This window comes from Dipodomys merriami, unplaced genomic scaffold, assembly GCF_024711535.1.
Source record: "Dipodomys merriami isolate MVZ:Mamm:240054 unplaced genomic scaffold, mDipMer1.0.p SCAF_52, whole genome shotgun sequence".
In the NCBI taxonomy this organism is placed as follows: Eukaryota; Metazoa; Chordata; class Mammalia; order Rodentia; family Heteromyidae; genus Dipodomys; species Dipodomys merriami.
This window is the reverse complement of record NW_027206091.1, coordinates 8,975,522-8,991,304: the sequence shown is the minus strand read 5'-3', so window position 1 is coordinate 8,991,304 and position 15,783 is coordinate 8,975,522. Positions and strand designations below refer to the sequence as shown.

The 15,783-nt window shown below is 52.3% G+C and overlaps 1 protein-coding gene across 6 annotated transcripts; it reads right to left on the bottom strand.

Moving 5' to 3' along the window:
* Positions 1-311: 311 nt before the first annotated feature.
* On the bottom strand, positions 312-15,781 carry LOC138811208 (atypical kinase COQ8B, mitochondrial). Of its 6 annotated transcripts, none has more exons than XM_069998886.1 (15): positions 15,364-15,781; positions 13,282-13,386; positions 13,021-13,140; positions 12,805-12,871; positions 10,471-10,548; positions 9,035-9,157; positions 8,821-8,906; positions 7,334-7,474; positions 7,153-7,234; positions 6,434-6,527; positions 5,682-5,823; positions 5,465-5,572; positions 4,042-4,107; positions 1,699-1,785; positions 312-1,038 (listed from the first exon to the last, which is right to left on the bottom strand). In XM_069998886.1, the coding sequence occupies exons 2-15, from the start codon at positions 13,381-13,383 to the stop codon at positions 736-738; spliced, it is 1,599 nt and encodes a 532-aa protein (XP_069854987.1). In that variant the 5' UTR covers positions 13,384-13,386; positions 15,364-15,781; the 3' UTR covers positions 312-735. The 6 variants fall into 6 exon arrangements, with proteins under 6 accessions (XP_069854987.1, XP_069854986.1, XP_069854985.1 ...); XM_069998885.1 differs by having other exon boundaries at positions 15,443-15,780; XM_069998884.1 differs by lacking the exon at positions 15,364-15,781 and adding an exon at positions 13,663-15,310 and having other exon boundaries at positions 13,021-13,110.
* Positions 15,782-15,783: the final 2 nt, after the last annotated feature.

Sequence of the window (15,783 nt, the reverse complement as noted above, 5' to 3'; positions counted from 1 at the left end):
ATCTGAGCCCATTAGCAAAGGCGAGGTTGCTGGGAGTTAAGAAGGGACCAGGGGCCGGGAGGCCAGAGGCGGTGTGTGGGGGTGATGGGGGGGCGCTCCTCAGCTGCCACAGCCCTTCGAGCAGGTGGTCAGCACATTGGGGGGGGGCAACAGATGGCCCAGGCAGGGCTTTTAGACAAGGGGGCTTGGGGTGGGGGCTGACCATCTGCACCTGGAGGCCTCCCGAGAGCTCCTCCCCCTTCAGTGCAGAGAAAAAGAGCTGGGGGAAGGAAGGGGAGGGGCGCCTTTATTCGGAGGGAAGGTGCAGACCCCCATCCCACCCCCACCCCCCCAATACACAGGCTGGAGCCCGGGGAGCGGGCAGCTGGAGGAGTTTGGGAGGCTAAGGTAAGGGGCGCCTCTGCCAACCCCTATCTTCCCTTTCCACGCCGGATGGTGGGAGAGCTGAAGGCATGCAGGGGGACGCAGGGCTCCCTCAGAAATCCGTTAACTGGCTCCCTGGCTTGGAGTTCCCGGATGCCAACTTTGGAGTGGGAGGAGCTAATCTGGGTGCTCTCTAGCCCCCAAAGTTCCTGAGCTCCAGGGTTAAGAGGGGTGTGTATTTCCGAGGGGAGGGGTGCTCTTTGACCAGGACAAAGGGGGAAGGGAGAAGAGGCATAGCAGTGGGTGACCCCCACTATGGTGCTGTTCCCCAGCATGGAGGCTGTCATAGATCCCAAGAGAGGTCTGCTCTGATCAGGAGGTTGGGGCCAATGGCTGTGCGTGGTGCCTGGCCCAGTAGCGGTGGTAGATGTCATGGAAGAGGTCCCTGCAGGCTACGTGGGCTTGGAGGCGGGAGCAGGCCAGGAAGGCCCCTGCCAGCTTGCGGTGGAGGGCGTAGGTTTCTTCCGGTGGCGGGAGCAGCCGGTGCTGCAGGAGCACAGGGATGAGGCCCTGGATCCGGCGTGCTGTGTCACCTGCCCCAAAATTGTAGGGGCCAGGGGCAGCAAAGGGCTCTCCCAGGATCATCACTGCTTCCACGTGGGCATTGGAGAATGCCTAGGGGTGGGGACAAATGTGCGCAGAGGGACATGAGAGCCCCACACTTTGGGAGGCAAGAGAGACCTCAGCAATCTGGAGTCTCCAGTGCCAATGCAAGCCCCCCACTCCTCTAAGAGCGTGCCCTAAGTACATAGTAGCCTGTCCCTACTCCAAAATAACTGTGCTTCCTCAGGACTTCTTACAGACAAGGAGTCCTCCACTCCTGACCCCCAGAATCAACCCCTGCACCCCACTTAGAAAGGCAAGTAGTGCCTATTTTCCAAGGTTTTGTGTGTGCATTTACATGCAGTTCCTGGGACTTGAACTCAGGGCCTGAGTGTTATTCTTGAGCTTTTTTGCTCAAGGCTGGTGCTTTACCACTTCTGGCTTTTTGTGGCTAATTGAGGTAAGAGTCTTACAGACTTTTCTGTACTGCCTGGCTTTAAACCAACGATCCTCAGATCTCAGACTCCTAAGTAGTTAGGATTACAGGTGTGAGCCACCAGTGCCTGGCCCAGTGGTTCTTTTATAGTCAGACAGCTGTTCTGGATGCCCACTTCCCCAGGGTAGAAATATACCTTCCATATTCCCTAGTAGACAGGGGGCTCCCAACTGCTGCTCCCCATAGACCACAGTGACCTCCACCCACCCAACCACTATTCCCTAGTGTCTCCCAACCTTGGTTTCAAAGCCTGTGAGGAATTTTAAGTCCCGGGATTTCTGCAGGACACGGTCTCTGTCTCCATCAGCTGCAGCCTTCACCACCTGGATAGATGGGTGTTGGGGAGTCAAAGACCAATGAAGAAGCCAAGGAAGGTTCTAGATCAAAGGAAACACCTGAGCTCTGGCACCACTTGTAATGCAGCATAGGGGAGGCAAAGACGAAAGAGAGTTCCAGGCCAGCCTTGAACAGTGAAACTGCGGTTTACAGGAGTCTGGCAGGTGCATGGGTCCACACACAACCCAACAAGGATGGGACACTGGGTTCCCAATTGGGTTCAGTTACCCAGGGCATAGGGCCCGGGCACTCAGGATGCCCTGGGCACACCTGGCCTCAGCAAAGCAGCGGGTGTAGAGCTGAGCCCCTCTCCAGCCTGGAGGAGGGAGGCTGGCTCTGAGATCGGAGGCCAGGCAAGCCACCCACCTGGTGAGCCTCTGCTTTCCCAAGGAGAAGCCTGGATCAGGAGTGTTCTGGTCCTGGGGTGGTTGTGGACACACTCAACACAGGCTTGTGTGCAAGGAAGCACTGTGGACAACCCAAGCTGTTCCTCTTATTATGGGATGTGAAGAAACGGGCTCAGTGTGGAACTGGGTCCCCACTGTGTGGTCCTTTCTTGAGGGGAGGGAGAGTCCAGGATGAATCTGGCATTCTACTCCATTTCAGCAGTCCCCACCTCCCCCCAACCTGTGCCTGTCTGGCCATCTGTTAGGCCTTGTTCCCCGGGGGCCCATGTGACTGGGCAGTTTTAAACTCAAAAAAGCTACAGAGGCCTGGGGGGGGGGGGGGGGAGGTTGTTGATGGGTGGCTTTGACTTTGTGTGGCCTGCAGAGGAGATCCAAAGGACCATGGGGGGGGGGGGGAAGATGACAGGGAAGAAAGCTCTCCCCCGCAGCTTCCAGTTTATTCACTCCCATGGACTGCCACTAGGCATCCCAGTGCCACCCAGCAGGCTCCTGTGCCCATCTCCACAGCCTCCCGGCTCCAGACCCCTAGCTTCAGAGGGAGTTTCTTTTCTTCCTTTCAACCCTTCCTGCCTCCCCCCCCTCCCCCCCATACTGTCTTGAGGATTGAATTCAGAGCCTCAGACTTGCTAAGCAGGCACTCTACAATTTCAGTCACACAATCAGCCTTTTTTTTTTTTTTTTCCCACCCTACAGTTATTCAGATAAAGTCTCTGGCTATTGCCTAGGGCTGGCCTTAAATCCCATCTTCCTACCTCAGCCTCCAGCACAGCTGGGATTACAGGCTTGGGTCACCTCCCCTGGCCAAGACTGTATCTTTCCAAATCCTCTGGGTAGCTTCCTAGAACTCCAGATAAAGTACTGACCTCTGGGGCCCAAAATGATTTGGCTATGTGGGCAGCTGTCTGGCCAGTGAAAACAGCATCAGGTAGGATCAACACCGGCCCCACCCCATGGTCTGTGGGAGGCTCAGCATCTTAAGTCTAGCTTCAGACTAGAACCTGCATTTCATAGTATCAACAGCATCCATACACACAGAAAAGTCTGGAAGAGCTTTGACCTCTGTACATATTGTTAGCTGGAATCCCCTTCTAGCCTCCTCCTGATTGCTCCTCTGCATTTTTCCTGGCTGCTCCTCCAGGAAACCTTCCATCATGCCCCAGGGCAGTTTCCTGTTGTCTCCTAACCCCACATTTGATCTCTCTGCTCCTTACTGCCTGTGAGCGCCACCACAGACAAGCTCTGTGAAGGTAGGCCTGAGTGGGCCCTAGGTCCCTGGTGTGTCCTCAGTAGCATCAGAACAGAGCTGGACACAGATGGTTTCACCTAGATGATTAGAAGACTGGATGAGTGTCCAACCTTTAGATACTCACCAGACAGTGTTTTCTGAGGCCTCTGGGACCAACTGACCCTGATGGGGGTGTGTGTGTGTGAATGACAGATAGAGTAGGTGAGGAAGTGCTTCCTGAGGCCAGAGCAACCTGTAGGCAGAGGCTGGACACAGGCACTGGACAAGGTGGACATCACAGGCTCTCATGGCAAGGGCTGGGATGAGGACTCTGGACCCAGACTCCTGAAGCGTGCCTCCCAGGCCTGCGGGGATGTGAGGCAGCCCCTCTCCAGGCCCAGCAGCCTTACCTGTAAATGACCCCGAGGAGCTGCTGTGCACCACAGGGCCTGGCATACTATGAAGTGCTTGATATTTATGAGCTGCTTTTTTTTTTTTCTTGCCAGTCCTGAGGCTTGAACTCAGGGCCTGGGCACTGTCCCTGAACTTTTGCACAAGGCTAGCGCTCTACCATGTGAGTCACGGCGCCACTTCCACATTGCAGGACTCACCTCGATGTAATGATCTGTGAACTCGGTCCCAAATTCCCGGCTTGCACCAAAGTCCAGCAGGGTCACCTGGGAACAAGGATGTAGGGTAAGAAGAATGTGGGGGGACCCATTCACATGTGCCTCCCCCCGCCCCCCCCCCCCCCCCCCCGTCCCGCCACTGTCTACCAGAGCAGCAAGTACCCAGCTCTCTCTCTTCATTCCTTACCGTTACTCTAGCCACAGTCCCCACCTGGCTACTGGAAACCTCCAGTTTCCACACTTCCCAGTCATCCCAGCATGGCAGCTGAAGGGGTCTGGCTTTCATTTTCTTTCAGTCCTGCTTAGTTTTCATTCATTCATTACAGTGAGGTCTAGCTATGTATGTAGTAGCTCAGGCTGGCCTTGGACTCATGATCCTTCTGCCTCAGACTCTCAAGTGCTGGGATTGCTGATGCACACTATCATATCCAGCCCTATTTTCTTTTATTATCTACTTTAGGCCCAGAAAAATCCAGAGAACAAGATATATAGAAAAGCAAATGAACACAAATCCTACCACCCAGCTGGAAATATAAAATACGACCCAAATAGGTAGAATCTTCTTGTATTCCACCTGGGACCCCCATATCTTTGGGTGTTTTGTTTTGTTTTAGGGTCATTACTTTCCTGAAACTATTATTGCAAATTACTTCTTAAAGTTCTCAGGCAGGGCTGGGAAGGTGGCTCAGTGGTACAATGCTTGCATCACATGCAAGAGGCCCTGGGTTTGATTCCTCAGCACCACATAAACAGAAAAAGTCGGAAGTGGCGCTGTGGCTCAAATGGTAGAGTGGTAGCCTTGAGCTGAAGAGCTGAGGGACAGTACCCAGGCCTAGAGTTCAAGCCCCATGACTGACTGATTAAAAAAAAAAGTTCGGAAGTGGTGCTGTAGATCAAGTGGTAGAGTGCCAGCCTTGAGCTGAAGAGCTGAGGGACAGCGCTCGGGCTGAGTTCAAGCCCCATTACCGACAAAAATATAAATAAATAAAGTTCTCATGCATGTGTTTCTATGTGTCACCTCCTGGAGTTAGAGAAACACTCCCCAGGGAATGCCCAAGCTGACCTCCTGGGTACCCAACCCAGGGCAGGCTGGGGCAGGCACATCTCCTAGGGTCCCACAGCCTCCCATATCCTCCCCCATCTCAGTGCCCTGAGTTTCTGCATCCAGGTACCAAGCAGATCATCAATGAAGTAATGATAAAGGAAATGACATGACATCATTATGGCCAAAGCAGTTAGGCAGGAGTCACCCTCTCCAGCTTTCTCCCCAACCATCACTGCAGGGAAAAGGGCCAGCCAGCCTGATGTGTGCGTAGTAAGGCACTCCTGTAGTGAGCTACTGAAATACTGGGGACTATTTGTTACAGCCGCAACTGTACCCTAGCTCCCATTACAAGGAACCAACCTGGTGGCTGGAGGCATCGTACAGGAAATTAGCCCAGTTGGGGTCTGTCTGCATGAATCTGAATTCAAACAGTTCCCGCAGACACAGCCTCAGGAGCTGGAAACAAATCTGGGCAGGGAGAAGTCATCTCAATGCTGTGCCCCTGCAGAGCCCCCTGGCTTGGCCAGGGAGCCTGGGCCTAGCTGGGCTCTCCCTGTTGTCCCACAAAGCACTGTACCTGGTTCCGGATGTCCTGGCTCAGGCCCTGGCACTGATCCAGAGGGACACCTCCAGCCAGCTCCATGGCCAGCACCCGCCTGGTGCACAGCTCCTTCACCACAGCTGGCACCCGGAAGAAGGGGTCATCTGTCAACAGCTGCCTGGGGCAGGAGGAAGCAGAGTAAGTGGGACATCATGCTTTAGACCTGAGGGTAGGTCTGAGTTGGCCTTCTTTTCTGACAAACCCTTCAGGAAGTCCTCTTCCTCTGGGTGATAGCTGACGTTGAACCAGTACCTCTGCACTTCCCACTGTGCTTTATTTACCCTTCAGCTCGGTGTTGCTGGAGACCCAGCGACCACTTCCTATCAGAAGGATTATAGATGTGAGAGCTTGAACTCTGGGCCTGCGCGCTGTCCCTCAGCTTTTCAGCTCAAGGATAGCGCTCTACCCACAGCATCACTTCTGGATTTTTCTGTTTATGTGGTGCTGAGGAATCAAACCCAGGGCCTCATGCATGCGAAGCAAGCACTCTACCACTGAGCCACCTTCCCAGCCCAATCCTGCAAGCCTTCTGAATAGGGTGATAAAATCCCAATTCTATCACTCCTGTGCAGAGGATGCACCATGTATATGCTACCTGCACATTAGTCACTCAGTAGCCAGCTCAGCTTTCAGTCTGACTCTCATCTCATGGTATTCCACTACCAGAGGCTGGAGGGGCAACCTGGGTGGAGGGGGTACCCCCTGAGGCCTGTGGGAAGTCAGCTCACCGGAAGTTCTGGGCACACGCTGCCTCCCGACGGTAGTCGCACTCCCAGGCCAGCTCCTGCTGCAGGCTCTGCAGGCTCTGTTCGGCAAACAAGCCTGGGGGATGGCATCCAGGTCAGCCGGGGATAGCCACAGCCTGTCCCCTTGCTCCAACCCTCAATCCCACCCTCCCGACACACAGCCCAGTCTATCTCTCTTACACCTATGTTGCCACCATCCTCACACCTGGGGGCTCTTTGGAAGTCTGTGGATTGGACTGTCGGTCATATGCACCCCGGATCCGAGTCATCATAGGCATACAACTTGACTTCCTCCCTGCCTCTGGCTCATGCTCTTGTCTTGCTTCTGCCTCTCATCTTGCTTCTGGGCCTGTCTCTGACTTTCTGCTGGCTCTGGTAAAGTACAGCCTGCTCCATCTTCCACAGACATGTCTCCCATGCCTGGAGACAAATGCACTGCACCTCACCCTGAGCCCCTACTCTGCTTGCTTGGTTGCATGGAACCTGCAGTTCCTTTTCCCAAACTGTGCATGCTCAGTGTCTGTTTCTGCGTGCAGTCTCTGGACTGTCATGTGACCTCTTCTCACTCTCTGATCAGCATGTATTCCGTCATGCAGGTGCACACACGCATACCTGCAGGCATACCCAGCCTTCCCTGCCCAGAAGCCTACTTCCTTTCCTCAGGCACCCCTACTTGGCTGGGGACAGAGTGGGCACCTCACCCTCGGGCAGGGCTGTGCTCATCTTCAGCACAGCCAGCAGGTTCTGCACGTCACTCTGGATGCTCTGGGCGACACCAGGGTACTGCAGGATGTGAGGGGGGTGGGGGGGCAACTGAGAATCACATCTCTGGAACAGCAGGGTGCCTGCTCCCCCACCCTGCAATCCAGCCTCACCACTCACCTGAATCTTCACAGCCACTTCTGTCCCATTCCTCAGCATACCCTGGTGCACCTGCCCGATTGAGGCAGCGGCAAAGGGCACCTCCTCCAGGAAGGCTACCTTGGTCTGCCAGTCCCTGCCCAGCTCTTCTTCCAGAACTCTCTGTGGGGAGAGGGGGGAAAGTGGTCATGACAGTCACCATCATGGTAATAGCCTGCTGAGTTATTTCCAGTGAGCTGGGCTAGCCCATCAGTAACCCTGACTGCTATCCTACTTCACAGATGGGGAAACTGAGGCTCAGGAATTAAGTCCCTTGCCAAGGTGACCAGGCAGGCACTGCCAGATGAGCCCAAATCTGTATTTTTCTTTTCTTTTCTTTTCTTTCTTTCTTTCTTTCTTTCTTTTTTTTTTTGCCAAATCTGTATTTCTTCCTTGCCTGTGCAAGTCTTTTGGAGACTGCTTGATAACCATGATTTTTGGGGATGGTACCAGTACTAGGGTTTGAACAAGGCCTATGAGCTGTCCCCCAGCCCTTTAGAGAGAGAGAGAGAGAGAGAGAGAGAGAGAGAGAGAGAGAGAGAGAGAGAGAGAGAGAGAGAGAGAGAGAGAGAGAGTGTGTGTGTGTGTGTGTGTGTGTCCTGAGACTTGAATTGGGGGACTGGGCACTGTCCTTGAGTTTCTTTTCAACCCAAGGCTAGTGGCTCAACCATTTAAGCCACAGCTCCACTTCTGTGTTTTTGGTAGTTTGCTGGAGATCAGAGTCTCACAGACTTTCCAGCCCGGGCTGGTTTCCAACTACAAATCTCAGATCTCAGTCTCCTGAGTAGGTAGGATTACAGGCACAAGTAACTGGCACTCAGCTGTATTTTGTTTTTTTGAGATAGGTTGCCCTGAGTTTATCTGGCCTAGATCTCACGATCCTCCTGCTGACCCTTCACATAGGGTGGCAGAGGCAGTTCTAGGTTCTTCATTATAAATTACTAATGATTTATTTCACCCTAGGAAATGTGTGTATGGCTACTATTCTATTTCTCAGATGAGGAGACTGAAGCCCAGAGAGGTCCAGGCAGGTGTGTGGGAAAGAGACAATGACAGGTAGCAGAACCCTAGCTCTTGCTGCCTGGCTAGAGCACTGAGTAACATCTAGGACTAAACAAAGCACCCATCTTTTTTTTTTTTTTTCTTCCAGTTCTGGGGCTTGAACTGAGGGCCTGGGCACTGTTCCTGAGCTTCTCTTGCTCAAGACTAGCACTCTACCACTTGAGTCACAGTGCCACTTCTGGCACTGTTTATATGGTGTAAGGAAGCAAACTCAGAGCTTCCTGCATGCTAGGTAAGCACTCTACCACTAAGTCACATTCCCAGCTCATTGTCCCCTCATTTAGTCACAGTAATGCCACTTGGAAATTCCCATTTTACAGCTGAAGAAACTGAGGCTGCCAGTCAGGCCATGAAGTATGGGGGGGGGTGGAGAGGGGAGGGCAACCGTAGGTATGGAGGAGACTCACCAGCATCTGCCATCGGGGCATGAAGTCGGCGCTCTGGCGGACCCGCTCGAAGATGTGTTGTAGTTGGGGGCTGATGAGACTGTTGTCTTAGGAGACAGTGGGGCAGGGGAACGGTGAGGGAGGAGGCAAGGTGGGGGGGTGGGCATGGGGAGGATCTGAAGCCAGTTTGTTGGTGGGTGAGGTCAAGGGTCAGGGTTCAAGGATCATGCAATACCCTGGATGCTGAGCATTTGGCCAATCTTGAGGGCGGCCCCCCGAACTGTACACAAGGTCTGCACAATCCGCTCCGCATTGGCCTCGGACAGGAAAGGGTTGGAGCCAGGCCTAGAGCCGTCCTCTGGGGAGGAGAGGATAACTGTTAGCATTACAACCAGGATGGCTCAAACCAGAAAGGCAATACCAAGTGCTGGCACAGACAGGGGTGTATGCTGGCATACACCCTTTGGGAGGGTTCCAGAAAAGCACTTGCCTTTTTTTTTTTTTTTGTCATGGGGCTTGAACTCTGGGCCTGGGCACTGTCCCTCAGCTCTTCAGTTCAAGGCTAGCACTCTACCACTTGAGCCACAGTGCCACTTCCAGTTTTCTGGTAGTTTTTATTGGAGCTAAGAGTCTCAAGGACTTTCTTGCCTGGGCTGGCTTTGACTCATGATCTTAGCCTCCTGAGTAGCTAGGATTATAGGTGTTAACCACAGGCGCCTGGTAGCACACACTTTTTTTTTTTTTTGGGTCCGGTCATGGGACCTGAACTCTAGGCCTGGGCGCTGTCCCTCAGCTCTTCAGCTCAAGGCTAGTGCTCTACCACTTGAGCCACAGCGCCACTCCGGGCTTTTTTTCTTTTTGCTTATATGGTGCTGAGGAATCGAACCCAGGGCCTCAGGCATGCAAGGCAAGCGCTCTACCACTGAGTCACCTTCCCAGCCCCAACACACACCTTTTATCCTATACAATTCTCCTCCCAGGTGTATAGAGAAGAGAATATGTCCCCTGCCTGATATGCAAACATGACCACAGCAGCACTGCTGGTGACAATCCCAAACAGGCAACAACCCAAAAGGCTGCACACATGACTACTACTTACTTTCTTTTTTAAAATTTTTTGGGTGTGTATGTGTGTGTGCCAGTACTGGGGCTGGAACTCAGGGCCTGGGTGCTGTCCCTTAGCTTTTTCACTCAAGGCTGGCACTCTACCACTTGAGCCACAGCTTTACTTCCAGCTCATTGGTGGTTTAATTGGAGATAAGAATATCCCAGACTTTCCTGTCAGGGCTAGCTTTAAACAGCGATCCTTGGATCTCAGCCTCCTGAGTAGCCAGGTCTATCGGCATCCAGCTTGGTTTTTTTTTTTTTTTTTTTTTTGGAGACAATGTCTCTCTATGTAGCTCAGGCTAGCCTGAAATCTTGCCTTGGCCTCTTGAGTCCTGGAATAACAGGCGTGCACCATCATGCCCAGCTTTAGATGATATACGTCTATTAATGGCTGTCCCGACAGGGGCTAAGCTTTGATTCTGACAGCTAAGAGATGGCTCATCTCTTAAATAATTATCATCACACTCATCTTCCAGAAGAGAAAACTAGGGCTCAGAGAAATGATGTCACTTACCTCAGGGCACACAAGGCCAGTACCTGACACTGGCAATGTGGCTCACTCACCTGACTGAAGACTTCCTCCAGGCAGGGACTTCTTGGCTACCTCGGCCAGCGCTCCCAGCCCCAAGCCCACAGCCAGTCCTGGGGAGCAAGAGAGAGGGGTCTGGTAGTCTGGGGCCTGCTTTCTCCTCCCTCTCCTTCCCTGACTCTTGCAAGATTGCCTTGCATTGCTATGTTGCCAACATCCTATATATGTCTCCAACTCAAGCTCTAGCTTGCTTTTTGCTGGAATTTCTTTCAAGGCTATGTTGCTTTCTTCATCCTTCTCCCCAGGACCTCATCTCCCTCCCAGCACTTCAGATCTCTGGCTATACTTCATGGTCATCTGAGAAGCTTCTGTAAATCTTATGCCGAGCTGGGTATGGTTTCTAATACCTGTAGCCAACACCTTAGAAGGCAGAGTTCAGAAGGATCAGATTTTGAGGCTAGCCAAAGCAAAAAGTTATCAAGACTACAGCTCAGTAAATAAATTGGTTTGGCAATTCATGCATGGCTGTGACCCCAGCTATATGGGAGGCTGTGGGTTGATTGTGGTCCAGACTGGCCATAGGCAAAAGCTTAGAACTTACCTAAAAATTAACAACAAAATGAGCATGAAGAACGGTTCAAGTGGCAGAGTGCTTGCTTAGCTGGTATAAGATCCTATATTCACACCCTACTACTGCCAAAAGAAAAATTAGGCCAGCTGGGTGCTGTTGGCTCACGCCTATAATCCCAGCTACTCAGGAGGCTGAGATCTGATGATCGTGATTCAAGGCCAGCCCAGGCAGAAAAGTACATGAAACTATGGCTCAAATGGTAGAGCACTCACTTTGAGCTGAAGAGCTAAGGGATAGCACCCAGGCTCAGAGTTCAAGCCCCAAGCCCCACCAAAAAAAAAAAAAAAAGACTCATGGAGCTGGGTGTGGTGGTATACACCAGTAATCCCAGCTATTTAGGAAGCAAAAATAAGGGAATCTATGTTCTAGTTGAAAGCCAATTTCAAGAAAAAGAGATTGCCTGACTCAAAAACACACCTGTAATCTCAGCTATTTGAGCGGTGGAAGTGAGCATGAGACCCTAGCTGAAAAAACAGGAAAAGGACTAAGAGTATGTTTTAAGTGGTAGAACATACAAAACTCTGAGTTCAATCCCCAGTACCATAAAACAAAACAAGACCCTAAACTGGGCACTGGTTACTCACACCTGTAATCCTAGCTACTCAAGAGGCTGAGATCTGAGGATGATGGTTTAAAGCCAGCCAGGGCAGGAAAATCTATGAAACTCTTATCTCCAATTGACCACCAGAAAACTGGAAATAGGAGTTGTGGCTCAAAGTGGTAGAGCACTAGCCTTGAACTAAAAAGGCTCAGGGAGGGGCTGGGAATAATGTTTTAGTGGTAGAGTGCTTGTCTAGCATGCATGAAGCATGGGTTCGATTCCTCAGTATCACATACTCAGAAAAAGCTGGAAGTGGCACTGTGGTAGTGCTAACCTTGAGCAAAAGAAGCTCAGGGAAGGGACAGTGCCCAGGCCCTGAGTTCAGACCTCATGACTGATAAAACAACAACAAAAAAAACCTGTCTGGTGCTGGTGGCTCATATAATTTCATGAAACAGTATTATTCCTCACTCTACAGGTGTATTCATACCCTCCCTCCCTATTGTTTTACTTTTTTTTTTTTTGGTCAGTCGTGGGGCTTGAACTCTGGGCCTGGGCGCTGTCCTTCAGCTCTTCGGCTCAAGGCGAGTGCTCTACCACTTGAGCTACAGCGCCACTTCCAGTTTTCTGGTGGTTTATTGGAGATAGGAGTCTCACGGTCTCTCCTGCCCGGGCTGGCTTTGAACCGCGATCCTCAGATCTCAGCCTCCTGAGTAGCTAGGATTACAGGCGTGAGCCATCAGCGCCCGGCTTGTTTTTCTTTTTGAGAGAGGGTCTTACTTTATAATCTAAATTGGCTTTATCCTCTTCAAGTGCTGGGATTACAGCTGTGTATCACCAAACATTATTCTGGCTGCAACCCTGTAAATTATTGCTTGCAGGTTTGAACAATTCTGCTGCATGATCCTATGTGTGTCACCTCACCTCTCCTAGCCTTGGTTCCTCATGTACATACTGGAAAGAAACCCTCATCAATCCTAAAGGGAGAACGCGATGGGGGGTGGAGGGTGTTCGACAGCTCAAGCTTTCAGTAAAGGCTGTCATAGGTGCATTCCCATTTATTTTGGCTTATCAGGCTTTTCCTTTGTCACTCTTTCCATCTCTCCCTGCTGTCTCTGATTCATCCCTTCTCTTGCTTCATTCCAATGCTGGCTTCTCAGATTTAGGTCACAGGTAGATTCCCCGAAAGTCACCTACCCCCAAAGCTGGCCAGGCGGCTGATGCGGGAGGCAGGCACCTTACGTTCCCGAGAGCGATCACTCAGCTGGGAAATGGGAACAGGTCTGAGGACAGGATAGTGGGCCCGTTGCCCAGAGAATCCAACCAACCTGCCACCACCCTTCCCCTTCCTCAAGATTGGGTTCCAGCAGTCTTCATGGGGAGTTGCTGGGCCAGGGAAGGGGGCAACGATACCTGGGGCCGAGGCATCTTCTTGGGACAGGCCTCCCGTGCCCTGTGAATATCCTCTTCACTCAGGCCTCTGCCAGGCCCATCCTGATGCAGCTTTTGGACCCAAGACCCCCCCGGTGGTCCCTGTAAGAGACACGGACTTTGGCAAAAGAGCAGACCACAAGAGGTCTGCTGCATGGCCCTTTTGGAAGCCTTCCTGTCCTTTTACTCCATGAAAGCCTACCTCCACCTCTTCCCCTAGGGGTCCCCTCCCCAGCCTCTTACCCACCAGTGGGGCCTAGGCCCCAGGGCTGCACATGGCAGCCCAACATTCCGGCCCAGCTGTTTACAGGTCCCCCGCAGTATGCCTCCTACTTCAGGCCACATTGCCTAAGGAAAAGAGGATTATTCAGATATGAACTGTAGGACTGGGCCCCCACATACTCCAGTGCCCATCATCCATCAAAGGCCTCCTTCCCTGCTAATAGAGCCCCCATCCCCCACCCCTTCGTTGCTAGACATCCACATATCCTCTAGGGATACTTCTACTTCTTTGAGACCCCCTCCCCTCCCTTGTTGCTAGGCACCTACCATTCTTCCAGTAACCCCCCCCACACACATACACACCCCGTTACTGGGCACCTCCCCCCGTTGCTAAGCACCCACCGCTCTCAGGCGCGGGGTCCAAAAACTCGTGGGCCCTCCCATGCTTCCGGGAACATGTGTAGCCCCGCCCTCCCCGGTCAGCTAGCCAATGGCGCTGCGGAAGCTTGTTGACGGGCACGAAGCGCACGTCCTTGGGAGAAAGGGAGGGGCAAGGGGCAGGGCCGAGACGCTAGATGTTGGTTTGGGTGGGGTTTCAAAGCCAGGCTGGATTGCCAAGGGCACTGCGGGGAGCAGTCGTGCCCCCTCATGCCCTTCTACTAACTTCAGAATGCCTTGTACGCGGCGGGCCTTTGAGACCACATCTTTCTGGCAAGCCTGCGCCACGCCTCCTTACACACATCACAGCCCTCTGCATAAACATCTTGCCCACCTCCCTTATTTTAATGCTTAGCAGGTTCTTTCTCCTCTGAATTCAATTCAATTAAACACTCCCTATGCACATGGAACACCTCTCTCTTTTGCACAAACACCCACATCTTGGCACCCAGCCTCCTTGTTCGTGCAGATAAATCCCCTGCCCTCACTACCCAACTGTCTCCACCTCACACCCTCCAACTTGTGTACATAAACCCCTTCACTTGCACACTGAGCCTCTGTTCCCTCACACACCCTGCTCTCTCTGATTCCCACCCACCTTCGGGATGGCTTGAGTGGGAGACCTCTGTTTCCTGTAGGCCTGACATTTCCCAGAACAGCCTCAGCCAAGATTCCCAGTGCTTACTCAGGAATCTTGGCCCAGAAAAATCGGCTCACAGACTGGCTCTGTGTGTGTGTGTGTGTGTGTGTGTGTGTGTGTGTGTGTGTGTAAAAGTGCTGTGGGCTTACACTTCTCACCATCTGGAATAGAAACAGCTGTTTTCTATTCCAGGGAGGAATGTAGATTGTCCCTCACAGCACCCAGCTGTCCCTGTCCAGCACTTCCACCCTTGCCAGGAATTGGGCCTCTTGGTCCTTATCCCTTTGCTGTGTGACCTCAGAAAAGTCCTGGTCCTCTCTGAACCTCAGCTACCAACATGTATGGTATAGCAGGTAGGCCTCTGCCTGTGATTTCTCAGTGGTCTAAAGCCCTGGGCCTGTGACCTGTCTCTCTTCCCAATAAGTCAATTTCAAGACTAAAAGCACCTAGCGGTCTTCCTTGAAAGGTGAGGATGTGACTTATGAGCTGGAGGCAGCTTACCATTGGGGCAAAAATGTAAAACCTATCTATAACCCCCTGAAGAGCTGAGATTGCCAGTACCAAGCCTGGCACCAGATGTTTCACATACAGAACATAGCAAATAGCCCCAAGGCTACAAAAGCTAGAGGCTGGCAGACCCTTTCACCTCAAGTGTCTTTATTTGTAAAATACGACAGCCCTTACTAGTCATTAGTAGTGGCCATTAGAGACAGTGAAATAATATTAGGGCTTGGTACAAACGACTGCTCTAGATACACTTACTTTCCTCCCTCTCTCGCTTCCTTCCTTCATTGAGATCGAACCCAAAACCTTTTGCATGCAACTCTGTCACTAAGCTACAAGCTCAGTCCTATCTATCTATCTATCTATCTATCTTCGTTTCTATTGAGAGACAGGGATTTAAAAACTCGGTCCTTGACGCTCTGCTCATTGGCTGTGGCTCTACCAACTGAGCCACGCCCCCTACTCCCCCCCCTTCTTTTTGAGCTAGCGTCTCAAAAAAAAACCTGGTAGCCCAAGCTTGCCTTCTCTTAGCCTTCCGGTTCTGAGTGATGGGATTAAGTGATAGCCTCTATGCGCAGCCGAACACATAGCATTTCTTACGGAAATTCAGTGGAGCATAAAGCATTCGCTCAAAGAAACGGCGGAGGAAGTGGCAGACACGGGTTTCGAACCCCGGCCTGGTACGATTCTCCAAATCTTTGAAAATTTCGTTTTGCTTCTGCATGAAGAGTGGGTGGCGCGGCTGAACCGGTCACTCGAGGGGTGTTCGGGAAGCTGGGATTCGAGACCCCGGAGAGGTGAACGGGAAGGGGGTCGCCAACAGCGTCTCCAGAACTACACCTCCACGCTGCGAGGCCCGGCCAGGAACAACATCCGGCGCGCGGAAGCCACGCCCCTCGACGCAGATGGAAGGAACGTGAGCGTCATTTCCTGTGGGCGGG